The 13,599-nt window shown below is 49.2% G+C and overlaps 1 protein-coding gene across 7 annotated transcripts in view; it reads left to right on the top strand.

The window, feature by feature from the left end:
• The window catches only part of HSPG2 (heparan sulfate proteoglycan 2), a 215,202-nt gene that overhangs the window by 157,050 nt on the left and 44,553 nt on the right, over positions 1-13,599 (top strand). For all 7 annotated transcript variants that reach the window (XM_053401046.1, XM_053401047.1, XM_053401042.1 and 4 more), the window contains 11 exons: positions 258-393; positions 1,951-2,102; positions 3,178-3,325; positions 4,704-4,846; positions 4,939-5,074; positions 6,297-6,448; positions 8,835-8,964; positions 9,107-9,258; positions 11,077-11,215; positions 11,943-12,097; positions 13,322-13,457. In XM_053401046.1, the coding sequence (XP_053257021.1) occupies positions 258-393; positions 1,951-2,102; positions 3,178-3,325; positions 4,704-4,846; positions 4,939-5,074; positions 6,297-6,448; positions 8,835-8,964; positions 9,107-9,258; positions 11,077-11,215; positions 11,943-12,097; positions 13,322-13,457 (1,579 nt within the window). The remainder of the gene's footprint in view (positions 1-257; positions 394-1,950; positions 2,103-3,177; positions 3,326-4,703; positions 4,847-4,938; positions 5,075-6,296; positions 6,449-8,834; positions 8,965-9,106; positions 9,259-11,076; positions 11,216-11,942; positions 12,098-13,321; positions 13,458-13,599) is intronic.

Raw genomic sequence — 13,599 nt, 5'->3', positions numbered from 1 at the left:
CAACGGGAGCTCACCCCATGGTGGGGATTCAAACCGCCAACCTTCTGATCGGCAAGTCCTAGGCTCTGTGGTTTAACCCACAACGCCACCCGCATCCCTTGCTGTGGTTTACATGGCTTCATTTTAGGCAATCTAGCAGGGGCACTTTTTTGCACACCAGAGGCCCGCCTAGCACCCAGCATGGCCTGTGGGGCATTGGAGCTCAGCCGCAGCTCCAGAAACACTCCAGTGACTCTCCTCTTCCTCCTTGCCCACAGTCCCGTGCAGAGAGGACAGACATTGCCACCTTGGTCATCCCCTCTATCACGGTGGCTGACGGTGGGGTGTACCACTGTGTGGGGAGCAGCGCATCAGGAGTCGGTCGGGCAAGAATCGAGGTGATGGTCATCCAAGGTAAGTAGAGGGTTTTCTTCAGACTGGGCCTTGTTGGCCATCAGCCCCATGCAGAGACTCCACCATCGGGGTCCTGGCAGGATTTTTTGAAAGGACACATTCGCACTGTACATCCAAAGCACTATGACACTACTTTATACAGTCATCATGGCTTTCCCCAAAGAATTCTGGGAGCTGTAGTTTGGTAAGGGTGCTTCGAGGTCTTAGAAGGTACCCCTCTCCAAGCTACAGTTCCCAGAGTTCCCTGGGAAGAGGGATCGATTGTTGAAATTATCTCTGAGGAACAGAGATAACAGGGGTTCACTTCCAACGCTCTAAAAGGGCTGCTTTCTTTCCAAGGGACTGAGAAACCTTAAATGTTAAATGTTCAGAAAAAGTCAGAAGCCCAAGGCAGTATAAGTTCCTCAACTACGTTTATTCAACATTGTCAGTGACAATGGCTCACTCATAGGAAAACAAAGCCCGAATTCCAGAACTACACAATGAAAGCTCCAACAAGAACTAACCGTTGACAGTTGAAAGTACATGCGCTTACATGCCATTAGAACATTCGTCTACCAATGCTTATACAGTTGGTTAGAACGCACCTTGTAACATAAAAAGTGTTAAACCCAATACATAACAACTTACTTCCGGGTTTTCGGCGTTTGGGAACCAAGACGTTTGAGAACCAAGGTACCACTGTAGTGATTAGTGATAGCCAGGCTATAACTCTCGGTTATCAAATTATCTCTGAGGAACAGAGATAACAGGGATTCACTTCCAACGCTCGGAAAGGGCTGCTTTCTTGCCAAGGGTCTGAGAAACGGACCCAGGCAGGGTATGTAACCTAGAGTGAAAGAACTGTAATTATGCCAAAACAGCCACGTAATAAACCTAGGGCAAAGATCTGCTAAACCTCCCTTTCCTTAATTATTTCTGAAACTCCTATAAATTGTGACTGAAGCTATCTATCTGCCAGTTAAAACATTCATCTGAAATATGAGCCACCTACTGGCTTAAGAGGTGACGCCACTAAGGGCCTCAAAACAAAACAAAAAGCGCGCTTTAATCATACGTACCAAAGAGATTTTAAACAGCTTAGAGATTCTCCGACACTGCAAAACTTTCATTTTATTTTGTTCTATTTTTAATCCTCCGCTTCACTGCTGAATGTGCTGGTTGTAATGTGAGGTGCGTTTTGTGGAAAACCCTGAGGGTTAGGCTGCAGACTTTCGGAGGGACACGTTTGCTGCCTTAGTGAGAATTATATATAAACAAACGCTTGGGACAAACTCACCAGGAAAAATATTATGGAGTTTTGAGCAAGTTTCCGTGGAGAAGGAAAGATAATCACTCAGCCATCAGTTCTTGGCCAATATGGTTGGTGGAAACTCCACATCCAGAGGCACTCTACCTCTGAACACCAGTTGTGGCAGGGAGACGAGAGGGGCTTGTTGTGGGGAGACTGCTGTTTTGTACTTTGGCACTGTTCGTGGTCTTCCCGTCTGGTTGTAAACCAGGATGCCAGACTGCATGGGCTCTCCTGGGCCTGACCCAGCTTGCTTATCCTTGTAGCTGCAGGCCTTTCCCCGACGGTGAAGATTGAATCGTCGTCCTCTTCGGTCATAGAAGGGCAGACCTTGGATCTGAACTGCATCGTGGCCGGCCAGCCAGCTGCATCCGTCACGTGGTACCGGCGAGGAGGCGCCTTGCCTTCCAACCACCAGGTGGGTACAGGTTGGGCTGACAGGAGGTGAAGTCCATCAATTTTTGGAAGCCTGCAGGTTCTCCATCCCCAAGGCTGAGTTGTGAACAAGATAGGCAGGGGCAGTGAAGGCAAGGTAGCCAGGAGCAGTGAAAACAAGTGACTGCCTATTTTAGGGATAGGGAACCTCTTTCTAGATCAGCCTTTCTCAACCTGTGGGTCCCCAGATGTTGTTGAACTACAACTCCCATCACCCCTAGCTAGCAAGGCCAGAGCTCAGGGGTGATGGGAGTTGTAGTCCAACAACATCTGGGGACCCACAGGTTGAGAACCGCTGCTCTAGATGTTGATGGACGCTGAAATTTCATCACTCCTGGCCAGCATGGCTAGAGGTCATGGGTGGTGATGGGAGTTGTAGTCTAATAATATCGGGAGGGCCACAACTTCCTTGGACCTGAATTAAAAGGAGGAGATGGTTAGGGAAAATCAAGGCCAGTGACGGTTTAGTTCAGGCATGTGCAGAACCTCTTTCAATTAATGAATTGAAAAACATGTTTAAAAGTACTTTAAAAAAAAAAACCCAGAGTCCTTTTTGTTTGGGATAATTCAGACTGAAATTCCCAGGTGTCAAAAAGGTTATTTATATATGCCACTACTGTGGCCCGTGTTTCCTTAGCCCAAAAATGGAAAGCCAGTGAGGTCCCAGCCAAAAAAGAATGGCAACTCAAGCTGACAGAATATGCGCAGCTTGCAGGCTTAACATATTGAATAAGAGAACAAGAACCCACGTTTAGAGAAGATTGAAAACGTTTATTGAATATATGGGAAATAATTGCGCACAGCTGAAAACGCTGGCAGCATTAAGATAAATTCAGCAGTGTAATTAAGCTTTGATGGATGTAACAATGGAATACTGAATGGTCTAGTTTTTGTAAAATATGCAGGGATTTATGATGTGTAAAATGAACCGTGGAAAGAGAAGAAGGGAAATCATTGATATTTTAAGGATGTAAAAATGAGTATTTTAAATTGTAAAACAGAAAATTTAATAGAAATGACATACAAAAAATAATATGAATGGCTTCCTGTATCTTCAGGTCTACAGGTCCGTCCTGCGCATCCTGCAAGTATCCGCGGCGGACTCGGGCGAGTACGTCTGCCGCGTCAGCAATGGGGCAGGCCCTAAGGAAGCCTCCATCACGGTGACCGTACAACAGCAAGGACACGCACATGGTTCTGCACATGGTAACACTTCCAGGACCTTTCAGGACATAGGAGGGGAGAGGGCTCTTGTGTACACACACACACACACACACACACACATATATTGTTGATTATAGGCACCTAACGATAGACAGGTGGCAGGGAGGACATAATGCTTGGAGTTGTACTCTTTGGGTCTCTTCCAACTCTACAATTCTGTGATTCTATGACCTGCCCCCCAGGGCCAAAAACATTTCCCACCTTTGACTCAAAGTATTTGATGACTGTAGAGGAGTGTATTTTTGGGGGGGGAGCTGCCCCATAGCAGCTCACTTTACTCCATTGCCTCCCAACTTGTTACAAACTGTTTTTAATGTTAAAACAAAAAAAAAATTTCCTTCCAGTAGCACCTTAAAGACCAACTAAGTTAGTTCTTGGTATGAGCTTTCGTGTGCATGCACACTTCTTCAGATACACTGAAACAGAAGTTGCCAGATCCTTCTATATAGTGAGAAGGTGGGGAGGGGTATTACTCAGAAGGGTGGTGGGAATGGGTGATTGGCAGACAGCTGTGATGAGCCTGTTGACGACTCTTAACGACTGCAATAGGTCTTACAGGAAAAAGCAAGGGGTGAGAAGGTGAAAAATGGCTTTGTCATGTATAATGAGATAAGAATCCAATGTCTTTGTTCAGACCAGGTCTCTCCATGGTTTTAAGTTTGGTAATGAGTTGCAATTCAGCAGCTTCTCTTTCCAGTCTATTTCTGAAATTCCTTTGTAGTAAAACAGCTACTTTGAGACCTTGTATAGAATGTCCTGGGAGATTGAAGTGTTCTCCTACTGGTTTCTCTGTCTTGTGATTCTTGATGTCCGATTTATGTCCGTTTATTCTTTGGCGTAAGGTTTGGCCTGTTTGTCCAATATAGAGAGCTGAAGGACACTGTTGGCATTTGATGGCATATACAATGTTAGACGATGAGCAATTAAATAGTCCCGAGATGGTATGTGTGATGTTGTTGGGGCCAGTAATGGTGTTGTCCGGGTGTATGTGGCAGCAAAGTTGGCATCTGGGTTTATTGCAGGCTCTGGTGCCAGTGTCCGTGTTACGTCTGTTTTTAATGTTGTTTTAGCATTGTATCTCACCCTGTATCTTAGGGTGAAGAGCGGGTAAGAAATAAATAAACGCAGTGGGGTGGGGGCCCTGCCTCTCCCCGCCCACGCTATGGGACTCCCAAGGGACTCTTCTTCCATTTTTCCTTCCTCTCCGCAGGGAGTGTACTTCTGAGCACCCGAGTGCAAAGAATGGAGGGCGCGATGCTCTCCTCTGCAAGAGGGCGGGGCTTTCCAGAAGCTCCTGTCTGTCCCTGGTTGGGAGCAGGACGCTGGGCCTCTCTGATCTGGCTTCTTCTTGTCTCCGTAGACACCCCACCAATCAGGATCGAATCTTCATCGCCGTCCATCACCGAGGGGCAAGACTTGGAGCTGAGCTGCCTCGTCACAGGCCAGTCACGGGCCAGGGTCACGTGGTACAAGCGAGGAGGGTCACTCCCCGCCAATCACAAGGTATGGAGTTGGCGTGTGTGCCTGGCCAACGATGCCCACAAACCCAGCTCCAGGGGGACTCAGACTGTCCCTTTGCCCCCTTCACCCTGCAGATATCTGGCTACCATTTGAGGATCCTGGCAGCCACGGCAGCAGACTCCGGAGAATATGTGTGCCGGGTGAGCGACGCCAGCAGCGGGGCGGTGCAAGAAGCCTCCATTGTGGTCACCGTCTACGGCACCTCCCAGAGTGAGTCAAACAATGCTCTGGCCATGCGCTGCCCCGCCAGTCAGAGGCAGTTAATACCAGCTGCTGGAAACCGCAGCTGGGGAGAGAGTTGCTCTTTCGCTCAGGTCATCTTTGTGGGCTTCCCTTGGGGCATGTGCTGGGCAGTGGTGTAGCAGGGGTTGCCAGCTCCCAGGGTAAGGCAAGTATCCTCAGAACTGCCCGCTGATAGGCTGGAACAAAGGGGCAATAGCTTGGTGACCTACCTGAGTGGCAGCCATAGCAGCCCATGAGCGTCGAGCATTGCGGAGAGGGGGGCGGGGGATTGGTTGGGAGTCCATGCAGAAGGAGCCCTAGCAAGTGTCCGTCACCCAAATTTGTTCCTCATTCCGCCCATGCAGACATTGGGAGATTTTCTGAGTGCCCTTGGCCTGACCCAGTAGCCAGACGCTTCTTAGGTTTATAGGCTAAGCCAGGCATCCCCAAACTCGGCCCTCCAGCTGTTTTGGTACTACAATTCCCATCATCCCTGACCACAGGTCTTGTTAGCTAGGGACAATGGGAGTTGTAGTCCCAAAACAGCTGGAGGGCCGAGTTTGGGGATGCCTGGGCTAAGTGTTTAATTTCTTCTGTTGTGGTTATCATCCTCGGCTGCCGGAGCACCCTTGGAAAAGGTACCCTCCACCCTTCAACCGAGGGTGCCACCTTGCTGCACCAGGTCCAGGGAGGTTGGGGGGCAATGGGCCACCTGCCAGTTTAGGGGTCCATGCCATCCCTTGATGCCGGTCCTGTTCTGGTCTTTAGCGTTTTGGAGAGGACTGCATCTCCATGGCAGAGCAACTGCTTGACATGCAGAAGCTCCAGGTTAAGTTCTCTGGCAGGTGGGGCTACAAAGAGACTCCCTGCCTGCCTGAATCCCCGGAGAAGCATCGCTGCCAACCAGTGCATGCAGCACTGAGCTAAAGGGAACAAAGGTCTTCCTGCGATCCTTTTAAAAGCAACCCTTCATTCACAATCCTGAGGACTAGAATCTTGCTGGGGGTTTTATGGGAAGGGCCTTAGCTCCGTGGAGCTTCGCATGGAGAAGGTCCCAAATCAGTCACTGGCAGCATCTCCAGGTAGGGTTTGAGAAAACTCCCTGAGATTGTGGAAAGGCTCCGCCGGTCAGTGCAGACAATCCCCAGCCAGATGGACCAAGGAGCTTATACAAAGGTGGCTTCTTCTCTTCCTCCCGCTGAACTCCCAGCCTCAGGAATCACCCCTCCGCTGAGGATCGAGTCTCCATCGCCCTCCATTGTCGAAGGACAGACCTTGGACTTGAACTGTGTTGTGGCAGGACAGGCAGGTGCCACAATCACATGGTACAAGCGTGGCGGGACCCTGCCGGCCAATCACCAGGTATGTAGGCAGTGCGGTCTGGGGGCTCGAGTTGGCGATTCTTCCTTGCCCCTCTCTTTCCTGGCCTTGCTGGCTGGCCAGCAGTAAACCTTGGCATGCAGAAGAACCCAGGTTCAGTCGCCAGGTAAGGATGGTAGGAAGCAATTTCTGATGCTTCATAGACAGGCACTTTCTGCTGATATAGGAAAGGCCTCCATCCCTATTGGCCTTCTGCCAGTTTTGAAGGCACATCTGTTTAGACAGCCATTCCCTATTGACCCAAGTCTGCTATTTTAATTGGATTGCTTTATTGCACATTGTAACCACGGCTGTTAAATTTTCAATGATTAACGCAACTGATTGAACATTTTAACTGCGGTGAATTTTTAAAAGATGGTTTTGCATTTTAACAATATTGCACAATTGGTTTTTATGTTCTAGAAACATAAGGTCCCTTACCTTTCCCTCTCCGACCTGGCCACAGTGATCCATGCGATGGTCACCTCCAGGCTTGACTACTGTAATTCGCTCTACGTGGGGCTGCCCTTGAAGCTGTCCCAGAAACTCCAGCGGGTGCAGAATGCTGCAGCGAGGCTCCTCACGGGGTCTCTGCCATGGGAGCATATTCACCCAGTGCTTTTCCAGCTGCACTGGCTCCCGATGGAGTACAGGGTCAGATTTAAGGTGCTGGTTTTGACCTTTAAAGCCCTTCACGGCCTAGGACCCTCGTACCTACAGGACCGCCTCTCCCGGTATGCCCCACGGAGAGCCTCAAGGTCCATGAATAGCAACACCCTAGAGGTCCCGGGCCCTAAGGAAGTCAGATTAGCTTCCACCAGAGCCCAGGGCCTTCTCAACACTGGCTCCGGCCTGGTGGAACGCTCTGCCTCATGAGACCAGGGCCCTGCAGAATCTGATTTCTTTCCGCAGGTCCTGTAAGATAGAGTTGTTCTGCCTGGCCTTTGGCTTGGAGCCAATTTGATTCTCTTCCCCCTCTTTCTTTTTTCTTTTTCCTTTCTCCTCTTGTGATGAGGCTGCATTTTAATATTTTAATGTTTCAATATTTTAATGTTGTATTTTAATTTTGTTTTAAGTTGTATTCACTCAACTTGTTTTTATTATTGCTTGTTAGCCACCCTGAGCCCGGCCTTGGCTGGGGAGGGCGGGGTATAAATTATTATTATTATTATTATTATTATTATTATTATTATTATTATTATTATTACAAACCACTTAGAAGCCACCCGAGCATTATGCAGTCTTGAGCCAGTGTTGCGTAGTGTTTTGAGTGTCAGACTAGGACCTGGGAGAGACCAGGGTTCGAATCCCCACTCAGCCATGAACTCCCTGGGTGTTACCTTGGGCCACAGTCACTCACGCTCAGCCTAACCCACCTCACAAGGTTGTTGTGGTGATTAAATGAGAAAGGGGAGAACCATGTGCATCACCCTGAGCTCCTTGGAGAAAAGGGTGATATATAAATTCTGCTCATGCAACCAGCAAACAAACTTCTGTTTGGAGGAACCAAAGAGGGCCTTTGCCTCTGGGCACATAAGCCCAGAAACCCCTTGCCCCAGCAGACTCAGGCGGCCACTTCCCAGAGAGCATTTAGACTCCAGGCAGCTTTATTCTGGTGGAATAAATGGCCTGCTCATTTCTCGAGCCTTCTCTGAAGGCAGTGTGGTGCAGTGGTTAGAGTGCGGTTTTGGAAGAAGTCGGGGAAATGACTGTAGAAATGAAGAGGGTGCAAGTGTCCTTCTGGTACGTAGGCTGAGACCCTACCTGCCTGCAGACTGTCTCGCCAGAGTGGTGCATGCTCTGGTTATCTCCCGCTGGGACTACTGCAATGTGCTCTATGTGGGGCTACCTTTGAAGGTGACCCGGAAACTACAACTAATCCAGAATGTGGCAGCTAGACTGGTAACTGGGAGTGGCCGCCGAGACCATATAACACTGGTCCTGAAAGACCTACATTGGCTCCCAGTATGTTTCCAAGCACAATTCAAAGTGTTGGTGCTGACCTTGAAAGCCCTAAACGGCCTTGGCCCAGTATACCTGAAGGAGCGTCTCCACCCCTATCATTCTGCCCGCACACTGAGGTCCAGCTCTGAGGGCCTTCTGGCGGTTCCCGCCCTGTGGAACGCCCTCCCATCAGATGTCAAGGAAATAAACAACTATCTGACTTTTAGAAGACATCCCTGTTTAGGGAAGTTTTTAATGTTTAATGTTTTATTGTGTTTTTAATATTCAGTTGGAAGCCGCCCAGAGTGGCTGGGGAAACCCAGCCAGATGGGCGGGGTATAAATTTATTATTGTTGTTGTTATTAAATTATCATGTAAAGGAATAAATAAATGCTATTGAGAGAGATGGTGATGATGATAAGCCTGCTTCTCCCACCATTCCCAGATCTCGGGCTCGCACCTGCGCATCCCACAAGCCTCCACAGCTGACTCTGGCGAATACATCTGCCACGTCAACCTGGACTCCATCGTCAGAGAAGCCTCTGTCATCGTCTCTGGCACCAGATCCGCCTCCAGTAAGCATCGCCCCCTGCAGGAAGGGAGGGGAAACATAAACAGGGTGGGCTGGGGTGATGGGAGCAAACCTGCCATTCTTTGACGCTGGCTGGCCGGCTTGGCCTTCCTTCACCTCTCTCTCTCTCCACCTGGCTCTCTCAGCTTTAGACATCACCCCCTCCATGAGGATCGAGGCCTCGTCCCCCCACGTTGCCGAGGGGCAGACCTTAGAGCTGGACTGCATCATCGCCCACCAGGATCAGGCCATGGTCACATGGTACAGGCGTGGAGGAGCCCTCCCGGCCAGCCACCAGGTATGGGGCGTCTGCCCAGTTTCCCTCTGGCGTTTGCCCTGATTGCCAAGTCTTGAGCATTCCCAGTTCAATATCTCCAAGCAGGGCTGGGAATGTCCCCTGGAGAGTTGATTCCACCCAGTGTAGTCAGTACTGAGCTAGATGCAACAAGGGGCCCAACTTGGCATAAGGCAGCTTTTGATTTTGCTATTTAAGTCAGCCCTACTTTTGCGACACTTTGGAACTCCCTTCCTATTGTGGTCTAAACCACAGAGCCTAGGACTTGCCGATCAGAAGGTCGGCGTTTCGAATCCCCGCGACGGGGTGAGCTCCCGTTGCTCGGTCCCTGCTCCTGCCAACCTAGCAGTTCAAAAGCACCTCAAAGTGCAAATAGATAAATAGGAACCGCTCCGGCGGGAAGGTAAACGGCGTTTCCGTGCGCTGCTCTGGTTCGCTAGAAGCGGCTTAGTCATGCTGGCCACATGACCCGGAAGCTGTATGCCGGCTCCTTCGGCCAGTAAAGCGAGATGAGTGCCGCAACCCCAGAGTCGGTCACGACTGGACCTAATGGTCAGGGGTCCCTTTAGCTTTACCTTTACTTTTGCAACACTTTGGAACTCCCTTCCTATTGAGATCATGCAGTTCCCTCTGCCGCATTCCTTTTGGAACCTGCCAAAAACATTCTCATTTGCTTCATTTTTTTCATTTCACATTATTATTATTATTATATAAATTTATTTATTTGGTTTTTCAGATTAAAGTTTTACAATCACCTCTCCAACTTACAACATAAAAACAAGATTCCAAGGAATCTTCTGGACTTCCCTCCTCCCCTTTGTGGGTCCTATTGTTAATTATTTCCTCCTGCATCTTTTATAATAATCCAAACCTTTTACAGCTCCATTGTATCCAAAATTCACCATTAAACTACAAGTGTCTTTCCAATCCTACTTACAATTTTAAATGTTTACAATGATTTTTAAGATAAATTATACATTTTCCCTATTCCTTATTAAAATTTTGGTCTTCCTGATTTCTAGTTCTTCTGGTCATTTTTGCCATTTCGGCATAATCCATCAACTTAATGCTGATTTTTTTCATTTCACTTTTAACTTGTATACTGCCTTTCTATATTACTATGCACAAGGCGGCTTACAAGATGAAGAAACAACAAAATAGACCGCAAAGGTCGCACATGTAATAATCTGATCTAATACGTTCTAGTTTTGATAAGCCTGACTGAATTTTAACCTGTTTCAGTATTTTAGTATTTTGTCTGTTTAAACTGTTGCCGTAAATGTTCTCGACCTTATTGTTTTATCTTTTTGTGACCCGCTTCCAGGTTTATTTCTTAAAATCAAATAAACAGTGAGGACGAGATGCATGCTTTTTTTTTTTTAAAGGGCATACACCATTGCAGTTAGGGCATGTGCTTCAGAACCTGGCTTCATCTCCTGGTAACAACAACAATAAATGATTTTATTTATACCCCGCCCTCCCCAGCCAAGACCAGGCTCAGGGCGGCTAACACCAGATATAAAACAATTGATTGAAATACAACTTAAAAAACAAGATTAAAATACAACATTAAAATGCAGCCTCCTTTCAGTAGAAACTCAAATAAAAAACTTTTGGTAGGACTGGGAGAGACTCCCCAGGGAGTTGCTGGTGGTCAGTGTAGTCAGTACAGAGCTAGATGGACCCAGGTGTTGGGGGCTGATGGGAGTTGTAGTCCAAAACACCTGGGAGGCCCTGCGCTGAGGGATGCCAGATTGGCTTAGCCAGACTAAAAACTCACACGGTTAACAAATATGCCTTTAAATTGGTAACAACTTTCAGGCCTTCGGATCCCGCTTGCGGCTGGTGAAAGTCTCTCCGGCGGATTCTGGCGAGTACGTCTGCCGCGTCAGCCGTGATCCTGCCACCCAGGAGGCCTCGGTCTTTGTCACCATCCAGCAGGGTGGCGCAGGCTCCTTCCGTAAGTCTGACAAATGCTCAATGGCAGAGCACCTGCTTGGCATGCAGACAGTCCCAGGTTCCCCATTGGCAACATCTCTGGTTGGGGGTGGGAAAAGGCTCCCTGCTGGAGGGCCACTGCCAGTCAGTGTAGACATTATTGAGCTAGTTTGATCACTAAAAGGTAAAGGGGGGGATGTGGGTGGCACTGTGGTCTAAACCACTGAACCGCTTGGGCTTGCCGATCAGAAGGTCGGCAGTTCGAATTCCTGCGACACGGTGAGCTCCCATTTCTCGGTCCCACCTGCTGCCAAGCTAGCAGTTTGAAAGCACGCCAGTGCAAGCAGATAAATAGGTACCACTGTGGCGGGAAGGTAAACAGTGTTTCCATGCGCTCTGGTTTCCGTCACAACATTCCATTGCACCAGAAGTGGTTTAGTCCTGCTGGCCACATTACCTGGAAAGTTGTCTGTGGACAAACGTCGGCTCCCTTGGCCTGAAAGCGAGATGAGCACCACAACCCCATAGTCTCCTTTGACTGGACTTTACCGTCCAGGGGCCTTTTACCTTTTAGTTCAGTGGGCCTTTGGCCTGATCCAGCAGGCAGGCTCATCTTACGCATTGAGCCTCCTCAGAGTGAACCCACTGAAGTTAACAGACACAACTACCTTAGGGTCATCAATTTCAGCCACCTGACTCTGAAATTACACAATTACTCTCACCCTTCCCTCTTTTATTTGGCAACGCAGCCGCCGGTGTGACTCCCCCAGTACGGATTGAGTCTTCTTCCACCTCCCCCACCGAGGGTCACACGCTGGACCTGAAGTGCATCGTGGCAGGACCCGCTTCACATGCCAGAGTCACGTGGCACAGACGAGGAGGTGCCCTCCCTGCCGGTCACCAGGTATGGGTTCAAGAGGTCTTGGGACCAAGATCTGGTACTCCAATGTTGTCAGGGGCTGGACTGAGGAGGAATGGTGGGAGCCGCCGCCACCCTTCTCCTGAACCTTCCCAAGAACAGGAGGACAGTACAGTGGTGCCCCGCAAGACGAACGCCTCGCAAGACGAAAAACCCGCTAGACGAAAGGGTTTTCCGTTTTGGAGGCGCTTCGCAAAACAAATTTCCCTATGGGCTTCCTTCGCAAGACGAAAGCCCATAGGGAAATCTCCGGGACAGCGGGGAAGCGCAGCGCGTCTTCCCCACTGTCCTCGGACCTCCTCCGAAGGCTGCCGGCGGGGCGGAGAGACCTCCTCCCGCCGCCAGCCTTCGGAAGGCTGTCCTGAAGACTTGCGGTGGGAGGAGGGTTTTCCTTCCCACCGCCAACATTCAGAATGCTGTTCTGAATGTTGGCGGTGGGGAGGAAAAACCCTCCTCCCACCGCAAGCCCCGGGAACAGAGGAGAAGCGCTGTGCGCCTTCCCCTCTGTTCCCATACCTGTCCTGAAGGCTTGCGGTGGGGAGAAAAGCCCTTCTCCGCACCGCCAGCCTGGCAAGCGGTCTCCATAGGAACGCATTAATTGATTTTTAATGCATTCCTATGGGAAACCGTGCTTCGCAAGACGAAAAATTCGCAAGAAGAAAAAACTTGCGGAACGAATTAATTTCGTCTTGCGAGGCACCACTGTATAGATTTAGATCAGTGGTTTGCAGAAGGGCATAGTTCAGAGGCTGCAAAGGGCAGAAGCTGGGAATTATTGGAAGAGGAACAGCCGAAAGAATCAGCAGCACCAAGGGAGGGACAGCTGACAAACTCAGTGTCCATGGAAAGCATTCCTGACCGCCCCCCTCTCCCAGGACCAGGCGTGCATTGAAAGTAGGAGAACAGAAAACTCAGAGGCAGAAATCTCCAATTAGCCCACAGAGGAGTGATGTAGAATAGGAGAGACGTAGAGGTGTGGGACTTTACTTGGAGCAACGCCATTTCTAGAGAGACACCGCATTCCTTTGTCTCTCACTGTGATTATTGAATAAACTAATTGGGAAGAACTCTTCTTTTTTTATCTGCTTCTTTGCTGCCACCGGGGGAGGGATCTGATTCCCCGAAGCCTGACAAATGTGCAAGATCCCCCCCCCCAAACACACACACCCTCTCATCCTAACTTGCCCCTCTCTCTTTCTCTCCTCCAAGGTCTCTGGCTCCATCCTGCGTATCCCACAGGCTTCAGCAGCAGACTCCGGAGAATACGTTTGCCGCGTCACCAACGGGACGGCCGTCCACGAAGCCTCCCTCATCATTACCATCCGGGGCGGCCCAGGCTCCTACTGTAAGTCTCCATTCTTTTTTTAAAAAAATCTATTTATGCTTTTCCCTAGTTTTATAATCATTTTAACATTTCAAAACTTGACTTCCTTTCCCCTCTTCTTTCTGCAGTTCCTTAAATTTATTTTTAATACCTTCTCCATATC

Source organism: Podarcis raffonei, chromosome 8 (assembly GCF_027172205.1).
Source record: "Podarcis raffonei isolate rPodRaf1 chromosome 8, rPodRaf1.pri, whole genome shotgun sequence".
Taxonomy (NCBI): Eukaryota; Metazoa; Chordata; class Lepidosauria; order Squamata; family Lacertidae; genus Podarcis; species Podarcis raffonei.
This window is presented reverse-complemented; position numbering and strand designations above follow the sequence as displayed.